General features: G+C 40.7%; 1 protein-coding gene across 1 annotated transcript; it reads left to right on the forward strand.

Annotated features, from left to right (window-relative positions):
* The first annotated feature begins 281 nt into the window (after nt 1-281).
* On the forward strand, nt 282-13,802 carry CRELD2 (cysteine rich with EGF like domains 2). Its single transcript, XM_064445751.1, has 10 exons — nt 282-581; nt 1,559-1,641; nt 2,367-2,477; nt 5,453-5,544; nt 6,567-6,743; nt 8,053-8,151; nt 9,758-9,835; nt 10,625-10,720; nt 11,579-11,719; nt 13,241-13,802. Exons 1-10 carry the CDS (start codon nt 429-431, stop codon nt 13,297-13,299), a joined length of 1,089 nt encoding a protein of 362 aa, XP_064301821.1. The 5' UTR covers nt 282-428; the 3' UTR covers nt 13,300-13,802.
* Nucleotides 13,803-18,564: the final 4,762 nt, after the last annotated feature.

Genomic DNA, 18,564 nt, shown 5'->3' on the forward strand with positions numbered 1-18,564 from the left:
GAGCTCCGGGACAGCGGCCAAGTACAAATGGCGGATGGATCTGAAGCCTTTACGAAGCTCGCGCCCGCCTGTTCTCTTGATGGCAGCGGTGGCACACGAGGCCGGCAGGCATTGCTTCTTCAGGCAGCGCTTTGCCACGCCCCCCGCTCAGCGCTCTGCGCACGCGGGGGGCTCCAATTGGTCCGGAGCGTGGCGGGCGCTGATTGGACCACGTTCCCCCGCTCCCCTGCCGGCACCAACGAGCGTCCGCGGCCGGAGCGTGCGTGGGAGCTGAGGCGGAAATCTGAATGGAACTCGCGGGCCGGTTGCTAGGACGGCCGGGGCGGGGCGAGCGGGCTGCGCGCGGCCGGCGCTGCCCTCGCTGAGGCGGGCTGGGTGCGACGGCGGCTGGGGCGGCCCCGCTCCCGCTCCCCGGGGCTCCCCGCGCCATGGGGCCCGGCCCCGCGTCTCGCCCGGCCCGGCCGCCGCTGGCCCTGGCGCTCTGCGCTGCCCTCCTGATGCTGCCGCCCGCCCCGGGCGCTGGCGAGCGGCGGCGCCTGGCGTGCTCTACCTGCCGGGGTATTGTGGACAGGTTCAATCAGGTGGGTGGCGGGCTCTGAGGGGCGGCGGCGGCGGCGGCGGCGGCGGCGGGGGGGGGCGCCCTCGCCGTGGGGCGGGGGAGAGCAGGCGGAGGGCGGCCGCGGTGGCGCAGGCCGCTCCGCGGGGCAGCCCCGGGCCGGGCGGGTGCGGGGGGGGTGCCGGGCCCACTGGGGAGCTGGCGGCAGCCCCAGGGGCGCCCCGGCAGCGCCCTGTCGAGCCGATCCGCGGCAGCAGCTTGCTGTCCTTCGCTGTGGCCCGTAGGTCGGCCGGTTCCAGAGCTCCCTGAGCTTTGCTGGGAAGATACTGTGGCGCTGCTTCAGCGCACGCAGGCTGGCGGTGGCACGCCCGGCTCCGTGAGGAGCGCTGATGGAACACATCATTCCCCGAAGCGCTGCGCCTGGTGCCGCTCGCTGCAGCCCCGCGCTGTGGCACAGTAAGTCCGGCGAAGGCAGCGAAGGGCTGCTCGGCTCGCGGCAGGTACTGTGTCCGTCTATTCGCTGTTGCCTTGTCAGATCGCTTTAAGGGCAGCGATTTCTTGCAGAGCTTGATTTGACAGGTATTGGCTGTCACTCTCGGAAGTTGTGCTGATCACGATCAATTATCCTGTTGTATGGCTGCGTGTTGGAGGTTTGGCAAAGTGCGATCAAAACTGAGTGAAGTAGGGGCCCTGTTCAACCGATTAATAGCGTTCCTGAGAAGTTAAAGGACAAGGGTGTAAAGTTTCATACATGTGTGTTTTTTGACATAAATGAAGACTGTAACAAGACCTTGTTTATGCATTATGAAAATTGAGTCACGTTATGCTATAACCTACACTTTCTCACTGTTGATGTCACTAGCTGTTTTACTTCGTGAACTTTACTGAAGTTTCTGCGTAGGACTTTTCACTGTTTTCATATAAGCATTTGCTATTGCCCCTACTTTTTGTTAGGAACTAATCCTATATAACATACGTTCTTTTGGTACTTATCATTTCTAGGGATTAGCAGATACAGCAAAAAAAAACTTTGGTGGTGGAAACACTGCTTGGGAAGAGAAGACGCTGTCAAAGTATGAGTCCAGGTAAGCTGCTGCAGTATTTCTCATTCAGCTACGTTTCATGCCCACTGCATAACTTCACCGTACTGGCGTTTGTCTGGAACTTAAATATTGAAAGTTGCAGCTAAAGTTTCACGTGTCCAAGCCTTAAATTCTTATTGATTAAAATGTAACATTGCATTGTAAAGTAAAGATTATATTAAAGACTGAAACCCCTTATTAATGCCTTTATTTGTCTTGTTTCTGAAAACGACATAAGTTAATACCATCATTGGTCATAGTAGTGTTTTCCTGTTTACTTTAAAGTCCTAAAATAATGATCTTAAATAATGGTCAGTAGTTAATTGATAGTCATAAAAGGTGTGGAATACTGCAATACTTGTTTTAGAATTAAAGCAGTATCTCCACCCTAGAGTTGTCACTGTTTCGGTGCCAAAAAGAAAAGTAGAAGAGGTGCAGATTACTGTGCTCTTTTGCATAGATGTTTGATTACTGAGCAAAGTGATCTGGTATCTGTCTTCCAAATTTCAGATTTGCTTTTTATTCTTACTTGGAACATTGAGATGTAAAAGTGGGATTTCTGAACCTCAGTTACTGTGAGTTCTTTATTCTGATATTTGCTTTGTTTTGGAACTAATTCAGAGTACACCATGAACTGATAGTCTAGGCTGAAGTCTAGCTTCTCTGTCATGTCTTGAGTGGTGTCAAATGTTTAATTTAAACTTGTGGTTTTCCTTCTCTGCTTGTAGCGAAATTCGTCTTGTAGAGATCATAGAGAATCTGTGTGACAGTAGTAACTTTGAATGTAACAACATGGTAGAAGAGCATGAAGAACATATAGAGAAGTGGTGGTTCAAACTGTAAGTGTCAAATTTTTTTGTGGAGATCTTTGTATGGATGAGTTACCTAAGAGGGTGAACTACTAATGTTAAATTTTGTGCCTGAACAATAGCAGTATGGGTGATTTTTCATTACCCTTCAAGAGTTGCCATTGGGTACAGCTGGGTTCAAGCTGGCTTTTAAGAGCATGTGCCATTGTACTGTGTTCATTTCTGTTTTCAATTCTGGAAGTGTTGCACCAGAACATCCAGTCTGGCTTCTCATATACCATCTGCTCAATTACCAGTGGGGTGTTGAGGCAAACTAACATTGGAAAACTTTGAGGTTTATTACCTTTTTTGTCCTCCTTTGTCATAAAACTACAAGGGACTCTTTGCTTCTTGTATGTTCCCCCCAAAAAACATTACTTCTATTCTCCTGGTGATCAAAAAAACAGTTGATACTGATGAATGTAGAAGTTGGATTTCGTAAGGATGGTAGTGTAGCAGCTGACATCTCTATCTGTCCTCTAAGCTAGCCTGTGATTCCTGTTATAACTGAGATTTTCATATACCATTATAACATATAATTAGCACAGGGACGGCATTGTAGCATTTAAATCTCTTAAGATCTTTTAAAATTCCAAATCATGTTTCTTCTAAGTATTTGTTTTACTACTTTAGACTGTCAAAACTCCCAATCAGCTACAATTCAATAGGGTGAACTGCCATTATGACGTTTTGTAACTGGATAACGGTTTTTGATAACCCTCTTTGCTCTTAATGGCTGCATTATTGCTTTATCTTTTTACCTAACTATACAGGATTCTGTATACGTTAACATACCAAGTGAAGGGAATAGAAATAGCATAGCATAGAATAAAATATTTCACTTGGAAGGGACCTACGATGATCATCTAGTCCAACTGCCTGACCAATTCAGGGCTGATGAATAAGCTAAAGCATGCTACTAAGGGCATTATCCAAATGCCACTTAAACACTGACAGGCTTGCGGCATCGACCACCTCTCTGTGAAGTGTCTTCCTGTGTTTGACCAACATCTCGGTAAAGAAATGCTTCCTAGTATCCAGTCTAAACCTCCCCTGGTGCAGCTTTGAACCATTCCCACATGGGAATCCATCACTGGGTACCAGGAAGAGGAGATCAGCACCTCCCTTTCCCCTTCCCCTCCTCAGCAAGGTGTAGAGAGCAATGAGGTTGCCCCTTAGCCTCCTTTTCTCCAAACTAGACAAGCCCAAAGTCCTCATGTGGTCCTCATAGGACATGCTTTCTGGAAAGGTAAGCTATTCAACCCAGAGTCTTAAATTTGTCCTAAATTTGCAGAACTGAAAGAGACAGGTCCTAAACTAGAGAATTTGACAAAGCAGACTTCCTCAAAGAAACAAAACCATTCGTAAAATACAGAGGATTTCCAAAAAACAATGTATTCAATAGACTTTTTGAGTACAACTGATTAACTTTGCCTTCTGTCATTTAACCTGTGATATCCAAATGTCATTCAGTTTCTGTGATAGTTTCCAAAGACAGTTTCATTGTCCATGAATAACTTGGATGTTTTTTTCACAAGTTGTTACATTACATGTGGTACTTGGTAAACCTACTTTTCAGGACCTGAGTCTTGGAGTCAATATGATCAGATAGATGTAAGAGCTTAGAAAGAGAAGCTGTACATGCCTCAGGAATTGCTGAAGACTTCTCACAGGCTACAGAACATCTCAGCCTTTCCTTTACTAAAGGTTTTGAGACTTCAGCATCAGCATGCTACTGAGGACTGTGAATTGTCATTTGGAACTGGAGTAGTCCTCATGTTTGCTTGCAAAATAATATCTAGTGATATGAAATTAACTGGGGACGTGAGCTAGTGCTACAGTAGCACATAACTTTTTAATATTTTAAAAAATCCTTCTAAAATGATACTTGATTCATGCTAAAAAAGAAAAGTAATATTAATGGCACCCTAATGTCAGGTTGGCAATAATTTGAGCAAATGTTAGTATCTATCCTGTGTGAGATAAAGATACAGGAGTTATCTTTAAGAGGATGTTCTGGTTTAACCCCAGCAGGCAACTAAGCCCCACGCAGCCGCTCACTCACTCCCCCTTTGGTGGGACGGGGGAGAGAATCAGAAGGGTAAAAGTGAGAAAACTCCTGGGCTGAGATAAAGACAGTTTAATAGGTAAAGCAAAAGTGGTGCACGCAAGCAAAGCAAAACAAGGAATTCATTCACTCCTTCCCATGGGCAGGCAGGTGTTCAGCCATCTCCAGGAAAGCAGGGCTGCATCACACGTAACGGTTTCTTGGGAAGACAAACGCCATCACTCCAAAAGTCCCCCCCTTCCTCCTTCTTCCCCCAGGTTTACATGCTGAGCATGATGTCATATGGTGTGGGGTATCCCTTGGGTCAGTTGGGGTCAGCTGTCCCAGCTGTGTCCCCTCCCAGCCTCTTGTGCACTCCCAGCCCACTCGCTGGTGGGGTGTTGTGAGAAGCAGCAAAGGCCTTGACTCTGTGTAAGCCCTGCTTGGCAGTAATGAAAACATCCCTGTGTTATCAACACTGTTTTCAGCACAAATGCAAAATACGGCCCCATAGCAGCTACTATGAAGACAATCAACTCTATCCCAGCCAAATCAGCACAGAGGAAGACGTAAATAAGACTGTCAAAACGATATATAAATCTTCCCTTAAAATACAGTGTTGAAAAAAAGGATGTGTGTATGTATTAAGATTAATTGATTTTATTGGTTGCTCGTATTTCACATTTTTCATATTTATAATCTGTAAAATGTAAAATAGTATTGTAGTTTAAAAGGCAAATTTATCTCAAGTTGGAGGACTTCTAGAAATTGATTTCTGAGATAAGATTGTCTTCAGAACAAAAAAATAGGTTTCTAGCCTGTCGCATGCAATAGGTTTCTGTGCAGGTTCAGTTGTGCGAGTTGGCTTTCAAATAATATTTGTTCTTTTTATTGATAAATGAATGTTTTTCATACACAGAAAGAAGAAGTATCCTGACTTGTTTAAGTGGTTTTGCATAGAAACAATAGAAGTTTGCTGCCCTGCTGGGACTTATGGACCAGATTGCCTTGGTAATTTTTCTTTTTAAAAATACAGTAGCAGATATGTTCTTTTTACCTGTTTGTTTCAGTCCTTCCTAACATAGACAAATACATGAAGTATAATATTTTGTGTGACACACCAGCTGCTGTGTAGTATGTACCTGCCTGCTGTCTGATAGTTAGGTAGCGGCCTTGTGAGCATCCTGCCTGAAGAAAAGTCTTCCGGGCATGAAGTAACGTACAAAGCTATCAAGGGTACTTCTGTCTGCAGAATCCGTCTGATCTGATGCTCGCACCCATACCTGACCCATGCTTCAAGGCTCTCTGTGACATTAAGTCTGTTGTTTAGGTGGTCTTTCAGAAGCTGTATTGACAACAGTCCTTGGCCAGTTTCAGGAGTTAAATGGCCAAAACACTGTTGGGGATTAAATGAAGAAGTTCACAATTGAGGATTAGTTAAAAAGGCAATGGGAGAAATTGCATAAAAGTAGGTGGGAGACAATCGGGTGAAAGTAAGGTCTTTGGTGAAAAGTGGTAAAGGAGGTATTTTGCCCCCAGCAGTTTGAATAACTTGTAAATCTCTAAAACCTTGCACCTCATTAGAGATCAGTTTTGGCCTCTTATATTGTTAAAAATTAAGCGCCAATTCCCAATATTGATCTAAATGATTGCTGGAAAGTTTTTCCAACTGCGGTATGAGCACTTTCTGAAATCCAGAATAAATAAAGATACCAAATTTAGCAGGAAGCTAGGAAAACAGATGAAATTCTAAGCTGTGGTCTTTACCCAAAATCAAATTTATATCTGAACTTCCCTGGAGATTGTTTTGAGTTCCTCTTACACTTGAATATATTATAGAGCATTCTGTATTGCAAGCCTTTTAATTGCTCTTAAGGGAAAAAAGATTTTGGAAACGATAATTATAATGGTTTTTGGTGTTTTTTTAAACATTTTACTGTCTATGAAGAGGGAGGGACTTCAGGTGCTTGTGGCTGTGAATAGGAAGTTATTTCCTTTAACATCTGATTTTAAAGTATTTTGATCCTTTTTAGCTTGTCATGGTGGATCAGAAAGACCTTGCCATGGAAATGGCCACTGTGATGGTGACGGTACCCGAGGTGGAGATGGCTCCTGTAGCTGTAACAAGGAGTATACAGGAGATTTTTGTTTGGACTGTTCTAATGGTTACTTCAGTACCCTGAGAAATGAGACGCATTCTGTTTGTACAGGTAACGAAGCCTTTGATACATGCTTAGATCTTTGTCTTCCTTCTTCAGTTTTTGTAAACAAAACTAGAAACAATTTAAACTGACGACTGTAAAACGAAAAAATAGTTACCGTTTGGTCACTCAGCTTTAACCATAAATGACATGTCAGTCAGTTTGGTGGAATTCTAAGGTTTTGCTAAGTCATGCTTCCAGACCGCTTTTGATTTTTTTTTTTTTCCCTGCTTTAAATTGAGAAGCAGAATTCATCTATGTCATGAAGGAGGAAGGATGGAAGAGCAGGTTTTGCCTTGCCCCCAAATACTAAATGAAAATCTTGAGCTGAAATTGCTGCATAGTGGACTAGTTTGAAAGCTAGGTTTTCCTCATGTCTCACATAAGCTTAACTGGAGTAAATGGGCATGGAAATAGCTGATCTCTACTGTAGACTACAAAGATTCCATTTAAGTATGTCTAAGCTTAATTTTGAAGCAAGTTCAGGTCGTAGAAATAAACTTTTTAATTTGGTCAGGTCTTCATCTCTTTTTACATTTAGAATGAGATTCTGCATCAACTAAATCATGACCATGAGGTCTAATAAAATTGTTTTTCAACACAATCTACCTCGGTTTTTTATCTGGCTGTTAATTTTTCTGTATGATTTTTTCATATTACAATGTATAACTTGTGTATCTCCTATATTTTTTGTTATATATGCACTTAATATATATACACACATATATGTAATGTGCATATACAACTGGATTTCTAGTATATTTCCTTGTGAAGTTCTTCAGACTAGTATCACTTCACTCATTGCTCTCATAGCTAATTGCAAATGAAGTAGTCTGAGGATTCATTAGTTGGGACTGCTGAGTCTAGTGTTTAAACTGTTGTCCCAACCCTGAGTGGCTGAGCAAAGTTTACCTTCTTGGTCTCCTCTTCCAAATATTTTGGAAATTGTACCTGCCACTTCTGGTCACTAGAATTTCATGGCACTGTTTTAAGTGGTACAGATGACTGAAATTGCCAGGTTTGGCTTCCTGGTTTTTTTGGGAGTTTGGGGCTTTTTGGTTGTTTTTTGGGGTTGTGTTTTTTTTTTTTTTGGTTGGTTCATTCATTGGCTGTTTTTTTTTATTAAGATAGAGGTGCATTTTTCTAAATGATATCTCCATAAAGTAAAGATTTAATCTTGTGAACAGGGAGGGTCAAGCTACTATAATAGGATAGCTTCCAGTGATTCCTAAATAAGGTTTTCTTTGAGAATTTGTGTGCCCAAACTTGCCTTGGAATCTCTCAACAAAGCTCAGACTGTAGTTTTCTCTTATCTCAGCGTGCCACGCTGCCTGCAAAACTTGCACTGGTTCAAGTAACAAGGACTGCCAAGACTGTAAAGAAGGCTGGGTTAAAAATGAAGCAGCAGCTTGTGTGGGTGAGTAGTGCTTGGTAGACTTCAAACAGGTTTTGTAGCAACGTTGGCTAGTGGGATTAGATGACATCATATCAAGTTTTATTGTATTTTATTGAAGTGTTCTGTCAGTTTAGAATTCTATAGTCTGTAGTCACTCTCTAACTTGTTTCACATTGCAGGAGAGCAGTATTTCCTCCCCACTGAGCGCCTGGTGATCATAGTTGTCTTTATCAAACTCTTCTCTGTTATCTTTTTGCTTAGTGGAATACAGATAGCAGCAAGTGGGGTGTTCTTTTAAGACATGGGGTTTGTGTTTATTTGAATGCTAAACAGTGTCCTCCTTTCAATTTAAACTATTTTGTCAACTATTGGAAGATTCCTGTCAGCTTATCAACATATTTTATAGTAATTGCACAATTGTCTTCACATTACTGTATGTTTATAAATGTTCAAGTGTAACAGTTCAAACATTTCCCTAAAAGCCAGGCATACTAACTATTCCTGTCAATGGAGAGAAATACCAGGGGACATCAAGCTCAGTGCTTCTATTAATCTCCTACCTATTTCTAGCTTAACACTTCTAGATTTCTAAAAATACTCTAGTGCAGGAATGCACTAGAGGGAGAGTAACACATTCTGTTTAACTAGTTGAATTTCACCAGTTATAGACCCTTAACATAATGTCTGGAAACAGTATCTTAGAAATGATGTGAACACTGCTTCTTTTAAAAAGTGCTAATGAGAACTAGGATTTGAATTCCAGCCCCTGCAATACCTGCTTAGGCAACTGTTGAATGCTCGAGAGCGTTTTTAAGATGCTCCAGTGTTCTTTTGTACAGCTGAGGTTTTTTTCCAAATAATCATTGCAACTGATCAAGTATAAATTAATTGAGTAATCAGTAGGAATGATGTCTGTAGCTACAGGATGGGATAAACAGCAGGGGGAATGAAATAGCCTTCCTCTGGCTGAATATTTCTAGTTGTGAGTACTGTTGTGCCCTTTCCTTGAAATTACACGACTAGCGTGTTTTAACTTCCCAGGTAGAACTGGTTTTCAGCTTGACTGGTCCTAACTATAACTTGGCTTTCTCCAATTTGCTTTATGTAGAAAACTAAGTGCTGTAGATGTGTGGATTTGTGTAATTTTTTAATACTTTAAAAAGTTCCATGGCTTGGTGGTATAGGAGTAGAGAAATCAACAGTATTCCAGAAGAGTAGTGGGTCTTCCGCTTGTTTGTTATGCTATTTGCATAAAAAGCATAAACACATGCAAAACTGACTCAAAAATGACAAGGATGGCAGGTATTCTGTAATTCTTACTTAATTTGAGCTCTTGAATTTCTGATACTTCTGTTATTGTCATCACAAAACATCTCTGAGGATCATTTTGATTTGTTAATGTAAGTTTAAGCTTAACAAAATGGTATATGTTACCATGTTTCTTTTATGTCCATTATGGTGCATATCTGATCCATTTGTTATTGTAACAATTACTCTCAACGCAGTCCGTTTAAATTTATAGCTTTTGTGGGCCAGTTCTTACAAAATCTCAAAGCATAGCATTCAAGTATTAATCTGTCTAATCATGACTACTATTTTAGGTAACTTGTCACCTTTTATCTTTCAGATTTAGATGAGTGTGCCGCTTCTCCTTGCAAAGATCACCAGTATTGTTTGAACACAGATGGATCTTTCTCATGCAAAGGTTTCTTTTTTATCTGCTGTTGTACTTTATCATCTAGAATCCTAATCTAATGCTAGAGGTAATGCTAGAGAGGGCATGAGACCAGGCATGTAGTACAATGTGGTCCGGTCCTGACCGGGCCTGAGGAGGATGAGTCTTTAGACCTATTGTATGAGGAAAGCAAGAGATTTCTGCTCTTGTGAGACCCCACCGAGAGTACTGTGTTCAGCTCTGCGGCCCCCAGCATAAGACAGACATGGGCCTGCTCAAGCAGGTCCAGAGGAGAGACTCGAGGATGATAAGGGCGCTGGAACACCTCCTCTATGAGGACGGGCTGAGGGAGGTGGGGTTGTTTAGCCTAGAAAAGAGAAGGCTCGGGGGAAACCTTGTAACAGCCTTTCAGTACTTAAAGGGGGCCTACTGAAGAGATGTGTAGGGACTCCTTATCAGGGAGTATAGTGATGAGGGCTCAGTTTAAAACTGAAAGAGTGTAGATTTAGATTAGATATTAGGAAGAAATTCTTTACTGTCAGGGTGGTGAGGCACTGGAACAGGTTGCCCAGAGAAGTTGTGGATACCCCATGCCTGGGAGTGTTCAAGGCCAGTTTGGATGGGGCTTTGAGCAACCTGGTCTAGTGGAAGGTGTCCCTGACCATGGTGGGGGGTTGGACTAGATGGTCTTTAAGGTCCCTTCCAACCCAAACCATTCTATGTTTCTATGATTTCTTCTGTGGGTAAGCTGACTGACTTTAAGGGTGGTACTTTAAGTCATATATATGAAATTTTATGCTTAAAATATTTTATCTTTAGCATGTGATGCTAGCTGTGTAGGTTGCACAGGGGAAGGTTCTGACAAGTGTAAGACCTGCGCATCTGGATACACGAAGGAGGATGAAAAGTGTACAGGTTGGTGGATTTAGCACTACAGGTAGAACACCAGTTAGCTCACGCTTGGCTATCCACGCTAAGCAGCTGTTAAGTATGTTCATGTTTGCTTCAGTTTTCAAGCCTATCAAAATGAACCCAGTCATTCTGGTATTAGCAGCAAAGACTTCCTTTGTAACTTCCTTACATTACAGAGCTAATATGCATAGCAAGGTTTAAAGGTGAAACGCTTGTACAAAAGGAACAAAGTATTTTATAGTGGGTTCAGGAAACAAATACATGAGTCTCTTGTCAGTTATCTACCACTTCATTAGAAGAGTGTCATCTGTATTCATTTTCTAACAGAAAGGCAGGAATGCAGTGTGGATTCTGTTGTCTTTCTGTTAATCCATTAATATCCAAGTTCAAATGATATTAATTCACAGTGATTTATAACGTGAAATTATAGTAAAAAGAGTGAAGATAGAGTTTCTCTGTGGAGAAGAGCAGAAGGTACACGTGATCTTAAGTAGCTGTTAGCTGTGGTGATGTAGTATTTACAGGCTTACTTCCCTTCAGTTGTACTTTGATGTCATCAATAGAAAACGACTATGGGAAGTCTTCAGTAGGTTAAGACAAGTGCTGTTGCTTAATTCATTTCCCCACATAGGGGCCTGCAAAACATAAAAAACCAGTACTATCTGAATAAATTTGAAACACAGTCTAAATCATGAAGAACCATAACAGACTATTTAAACAGAAGTTAAATATGTTGCAGCAGCATTTTGCTCCTCAGTGGTTTTTATATTTGAATAGAATTTTGTTTATATGACTAAGCACAAGTAAGTTGTATAACAAAGTAACAGCAGCGGACTCTTTCTTTCCCTATCCTATCTCTAGATATAGATGAATGTAACCTTCCTGAAAAGGTCTGCGTGAAAGAGAATCAAGACTGTGTTAATACTCCAGGTAGTTACAAGTGTGTATGTTCAGAAGGGTTTGAAGATAAGGATGGAACATGTGTTCAAACTGTAAAAACAGGTAAGTGGTTTTTCAGTAACAGATTTTTTTTTTTTAAATATGCTATATTGACAACTTGGAGATGTATTTGTGTAAGGATCTAGCTGTTTGTAAACTCTTCTGTATAATTTCTCATCTTCCTACAGCTGTGGTCTGTATCAAGTAGCTTGTGGTGTAGGCCACATTCTGGCGTGCATGTTTTCTTGGTTAAAGACAGTGGATTTTTTAAATGTCCTGTTCTTGTGTTAGTATTTTTTTGCTTAACTCAAGGTTGTGTTTTTAAGTCACTTAAGTGTCTGGCTTCATTACGTAAAGTGATCTAGCAAATTACTGCTATCATAAAAGCAGGTCTTCCTCCTCCCCACTCTTTTTTTCTTTCATCATTAATTGTAATGACTTAAGGATTTATCTGATTGCATACAAGCTGCTTCAACTCACTGAAATCTCAGAAAATTAAGCAGGATTCTTTTTGCTGGATGAGCAAGTTGAATTTTTTGTTTTGTGATCACAAAAGTGCCAGAGCTGGTGTGAAGGTGAATATGGAGAAGACATCCATCTTTCAGTAGTAGGGACCTGTTTAGCTTGACTTAAACTATACCTTCAGTCAAGAAATTCAAGTGTAACTTGCTCTAGGCTGTATGACACATTATGGACAGAATTACGTTAATTAGTGTTTCATTACTCTGTCTAGGCTTTTTTTTACAATTCCAAAGTAAAAGACAGGATTATTTTTCAATAAAGATTGTAGAAGAATAGAGGAGAGACACTCAATTTCATATTTTTATTTTCTTTCTTAGCTTGTTTGGGTTTTTTTTGTTGTGTGCCCCCACCCCACCCCACCCTGACTGCTCTTTCATCGTGTACTAATAAGCTGTAAAGATCTATGTAGTATTGCTACAAAAGGCCATTCAGTTCAGACCTTATACTCTCAGTACTCACTCTTATTAATCCTTTAAAGTCAGTTATGCACTTTTCCTGTGCAGATATCCAGGATATCAGTTACTATATTTTTTATGTGGCCTGACATTTTATGAGAATAAAAGCAAAATGAGAAGTTGAAAAATTGGCTTAGTTTTTTTCTTAGATTAATGCTTCTACCAATATAATAAAATTGCTCTGCTTTTTAAGGGCTGTTTTAACATCTGAACTGAGCAGTTTGCACTACAGAAAATCATTCTGAGTAATACTTGCTTTTTGTTTTCAAATACCAGAACTTCTAACAGATCACGTGGAAGGAAGACAGTTCACCGAATAGCTGAAAACAAAAGCTTAGAACAGAAATAGCTGTGTGGCTTTTTTCTTCCACTAACAATATCATACCAGTTTATCTGAACTGATGTTTTGTTTGCATCTAATTAAAAAAAATATATATGCTTAAACTAGGAGGGTGGTGCAAGTAGCTCATCTGTATGGCTTTATTGCTTCTCTGGTCTTGATAATTATGAGGATTTGGGTTTCTCTTTAAAGAATTCCTAATGTAAAAAATTATATGGCATAATTAATAATACACTTGTATTCTAATTATGATACTTAATTTCACAGGAGAGGAAGTAGAGAGTGCAACAACTGAGCCTTCACCTACTGGACATGATGACTTATGATCTGCATTCAGAACCAAAAGACATTCCTATCTACAGTTTTAAATTATTGGACTAAGCCTCTGCTAGCTGACATACTGTGGAAATGGTATTAAATATGCAGGTTGCCATAAGGATTTTTTTTAAATGGCGATAAATTGTTCTTTAAGCTGCATTTCTTTATTCTTAAATGCCACTTTTTATATAATTCTTCAAGAACTTCACTCTAGGTGGGTTAGTATAAAATTCGAATTAACATAACATTGTACCCAGCAATCGTAAACAATTTGCAGGTTTCTCATTCTAGTGCCTACTGAAAGCTATCATCATTTGGAAGAACTTAGTTGCACTTCATAATTCAAGAAAAATTGAGACTGAAGTTTGATGTTTCTTGATATGAGAAATATTTCTGTAACTGAAATACAGCTTTTAGAAATTGTCAAAGGGAATCTCTTTTGGGGGGAAGCACTGTTCCCTTAAAATAGAATGCCTAATACTGCATTCAATAAAAGTTTATTTTGTTGGAATGTGCCTTAAATATTTTTAAGATGTTAATATGCTGCGTTAATGCTGTGTTGTCGTGTCTATTTTTCATTTAGGCAGTGGAAAAAAAAAAAAAGAAAAAACCCGAAATCCACCAACAAAAAAAAACCCACAAAAACAGAAGCCCAGAATGATGTAAGCCCTGTATTTCAGTTCAGCACTGAATTCCAGCTCTCAGTTGTAGGGGAATATATAATGGGGAGGGAGGGGGCAAGAGAAAAACCTAACAAAAACCACTGCCCCCCCACCTTCCTCTAAAGGAAGAATTATGTCAAACAACTTTAACAATTTTCCAAAGGTAGGTAGACAAGTCTTTCTTCCAGATGCTTGCATTAAGTATGTAAACTAGTTTATACAGTGATGAAAACTAAGTTTGGCTAACACCTGCACTGAGTGGCTCACGGTTGTTGCATGAGTATTCTCTAGAACTGATGAATACATGACTTTTCACTACAGTCTGCTGCTGCATGTAGTAGCTTCCTGTCTTTTTCAGAGCAAGCATAGTACAGTCAATTTATCTTGTTGTCTCTTGTGCCATTTCAGAGGGAAAGCTAATAAGCATAGCATAGACACAACTTCCTACCTGTTGTCCCTAAGCTTAAAGGGAAGTGTAAGAGCTAAAATTGGTATATTTTGCAGGACCATCACAGCTGTAAATAAACAAAGGACCATCCAAGTACAGTATTTAAAGCTCTGATGGAAGTGAGTAAAGTTTGGAATACATTGCAGTGGTAGATACAAGGAGCTTAAAGAGGGATTACAGAATACAGCTAAAAGGAACATGACTTAGGTTTGGCTATAAGGAAGTTACCCATTACCACAGCAGGACCATGAGGGTGAGGTTCACTAGGAAACGTGGACATAGTATCTGGGTATTAGGAGTCACTAATATCTTTTTCCTCAATCCTCCCACTCCTCTGTCCCCCAATTATTAGCACATATTGCTCTGCATTAAGTTATTGTGGATAAACTTGGTAAGTCAGGGGTCCAGGAAGTTGAATTCAAATACTTAGAGCTTCCTCTGAAGGAATATTGACCAATATACCTGATAAATATTTAACACTACGCTACTGCCTCATGCCCTCTCAGTGCTGAGGCTCTAGAGTTAGTTGTCTTGTTTTGCTATGCATCCTCATTTTACTACTTTAGACTGTAATTACTGCTCTGTTTTAGGCATTGTAACTAAAAATTGTTTTGCCTGAATTTATTTACACACACACATACCCTGCTTTGAATGGAGCGGGGATCGTACTCCTAGTTGTCTTGGGTTTTGCCCCTCATAATCAGAATGAAGTGGGTAGGAGAGCAGGGTTTAAAGTGATTAGCAGAAACTGGCAATGAAGGTCAAGTGCTTTGTGTTAACCAAACCAGTCCAGGGTATGAATGCTTTCTACTATATGTGTTAACAGCTTAGTACTGAAAAAAGTGAGCTGTTCCCATTAAATTTTTCATTACATTGTAAGGAGGTCTGGTTATATAGTACAAGACTTTGTCCTTATGGTTGCCTGGAATTACAGGTCTCGTGTCAAACTATATGAATATGTTGGGAAATACTTCGGAAGTGATCTGAGATAGCCAGCAAACAAGATTTGTGCCTTAGTGAAGTTTAGATACTTTTGTCATGAATACCAAGGTGAACCTTGAACTTCTAGATTCACACCTGTTATTTTGTAAACTTCATACTGTCTGGTATCAAACTAAAACCAGCATCCCTTTTGCTAGTTTGTCTTGCTACTGCTTTGGGGTTTCTTGACCTAAGAGTAAGTGCTTTTTGCATTGGGAAATAGACTATTCAGTACCATCTGGGCACTTTAAAGGACAAGGTTCTCTGGTATGTTATAGCTGAACTCCACAGAAGGTCCAGGAACAAACAAATGTACAGACCTGCATGTTTCAACTGAAGCTCTAAACAAGGCCAGGAAAGCAGCTTAATTACGCATCACGTATACCACAATCCTCCTCCAGTGCCTAAACTTAGGAAGCAAAGTATGCGCTGAAATGTTTTCATCTGAGCATTGGGACATAATATTGAATTTATTCTTTGGTGTGAATTCCCAGCATGCCTGTCGTAGACACTGAGTTCTCTGCGAAGTATAATACCATCCATTCATAAATAGGGTGAAAAGTCTGTTTTGCAGAATAACTTGATGATTTAGGTAATTCAGGAAGTCAGAGATCACCTGAAACTTTTCAAATTGGTATTTTCTTTCTCAGGAGAGATGCCGAAGTCCATAGGTTATAAACAAGATCAGGACACGGGTCACTGTAAAATATATGGGATATATTGTACAAACACAACACTATTTTTCCTTTTATGGTTGATGTGGACTGATCATACACTGTCCTAGTACATATGGGAGAGCTACTCTTCAGTCAGGCAGTTGTCATTGTTAGCCTTTGAACTGACATTTGCAAGTTGAAAAAGCACCAAGAGTGGTGAAAATCACCAAATTGCATTTTCAGTGTTAAGCTCTCAGTTTATATGGCACTATTTATGCAATGTTAGGACAATACGCCCTGACAAGCAGGGTGCACCCTGCCCTTCAAGTTGCTTTCAGACCATTCTTAATACGGCACAAGGTTAGGCATACAAATAATTCAAGCTTGCCTTAACAAGTGACTAATTGAAATGAATGCATGGGGAGAAAAAAATACAGCTTTAAAAACCCCCAAGGACTCCTGGATCATATATATAGCAATAATATGAAAGTTCTCCATAATGGTCCTAGCCGGCCTCCTGATACCCCTCCTCTTCCTTCCCTCTGTCTGTCAGTCTGCCATGAGTTGTTTTCTGAGATTATATCTTATCTGTTTTGGAAGGAAACTTCTGAGGTTATTTAAAGCAAGTCTGTGCTTTTTTTTTCTTCCTTGGATCAAAATGGATTTTTCCTCATCCTTTTCAGCAACTTCACACCATGTCTAACTTTCTGGTTTCAGTTCCAATGTTAATCCAAATATGATCTACGGATAGAGTTTGACCATGTTTGTGAGGATCTTATTTTTTTTTTAATTTCTCTTAGATTTAGGTTTTAATGGATGCTAATGTAGTAGTCTTTCTCTTGTACTAGTGTATTAGATTTTCTTTCTTACTTAAAAGTACCTTTGAAATTGTATTTCTGTTCCATTAGACCTCTTTTTTGTAGATATTTTGTATTAACTTTTATTTTTTAAAGATATGCAAGTTAATACTTCCCTTTACAGGACTGGAATGTTAAAACTTAATTTCTAGTCTACTGGTGGTTCTTTGTGGCACACATAGCTGTGTAAAGTACTTGAAATAACAGGAATGTCCTTATTACCCTGTCTTTTTTTAATTTCTTGGGGGTGAGGGGAAGAGCTGGTGTTAGCCCTATTGAATCTAGATCTCTTAAACCAAGATTCTGGAAGGAAGAGGAATCTCCTGGGGATAACCTGCTGGGAGGTAAGAGACCTAGACCTGGATTTATTTCTCCCAATTTTTGAGAGTGCACTAACCACTAGATTAATTAACAACTAGATGGGCAAGGCTAGATCTGGCCACACATCAAAAGAAAAGAGTAGCTCATACAAGTTTGTGTGTTCTTTTAGGTGAGGGGGAAGGGGTGTCCACGGTTTTTTCTTGTTTGGGGGGGGTGGGTGGGAGGGGGGTGTTTGGGTTTGGTGCTTTTTTTTAATTAGTATCTGTTATCTGTTATTGGTAGACACAACTTGCTGATCCTGATTCATATACCTAAGTTCTGTAGAAGGAGTGAAAAGTCAGGCTCATTCATGTCCTGGGTGGGGGAGGTTTGAAGGGTGGTTTTACCTAGGAGTACATATCTAGCTTGCTTAACTTAGGCTGTCTAGAGTATAGATGTCAAAGTCTGGCTGAGTTGTTTGATAGTTGCCATTAGAACAGATTACACCTGTTGTTGGCACCCTGCTCACACCTAGTAGGTGCTGGGCTCCTGGAGTGGAATCTAGAAGTCCAGATTGCAGTGTGATTTTATGAAAGTACTAACTGTTCCACTCCACTGTCCTGTACCTTGAGCTAAACTGGGCTGGGCCTGGCCTAGCATCAGCTTGCTTTGCTAGTATGGTATTGTGACCATGAGCTGCAGGTCTTGATTACACCAACTGTGGTTGTCCGTTAAAGTTGGACTGTAAGGAAGTTAGTGGCCTGTCTCCTAAATGTGCCTGAGACCCAGTGCAGTTAACTCTTCCACACTTGCATTTGCTGCAGCCAGAGCTCATTCTGCCACTTGACCAAAACCGAGCTTTGCCACTCCCAAGAATATGAGCCAAATGAATTTCTGAGATGACAAAATCATGGAATGGTTGAGGGTAGAATGTGCCTACAGAGGTTGCCTAGGCCAACAACCCTGCTCAAAGCAGGGTCAGCTAGAGCAGGACTTTGTTGCTCAGGCCCATGCTTACTTGGGTTTTGGATATCTCCAGGAATGGTGACTCAACAACCTTGCCTTCTTCATGTCCTTAGGAACCTTTTCCAATCAGTATGACTTTTCAAAGATGATCAAGAGTGGCTTTGCAATAACATTGGCTGGCCTCCACAGCACTCACGGGTGCCTCCCATCAGGCCCCATGGGCTTACTGTGTCCAGCCTGTTTAAATGTTCCCTAATCTGATTTCCCTCCAGGTAAGTCTTCTTTGTTCCAGACATTCCCATGGGTCTGGAAATCCTGAAGGCAAATCTTTCCAGTAAAGACCAAAGCAAAGAGAGCATTGAGTACCTTGGCCTGTTCAGTGTCCTTTGCTGCAGATATGCCT

Source organism: Phalacrocorax carbo, chromosome 1 (assembly GCF_963921805.1).
Source record: "Phalacrocorax carbo chromosome 1, bPhaCar2.1, whole genome shotgun sequence".
In the NCBI taxonomy this organism is placed as follows: Eukaryota; Metazoa; Chordata; class Aves; order Suliformes; family Phalacrocoracidae; genus Phalacrocorax; species Phalacrocorax carbo.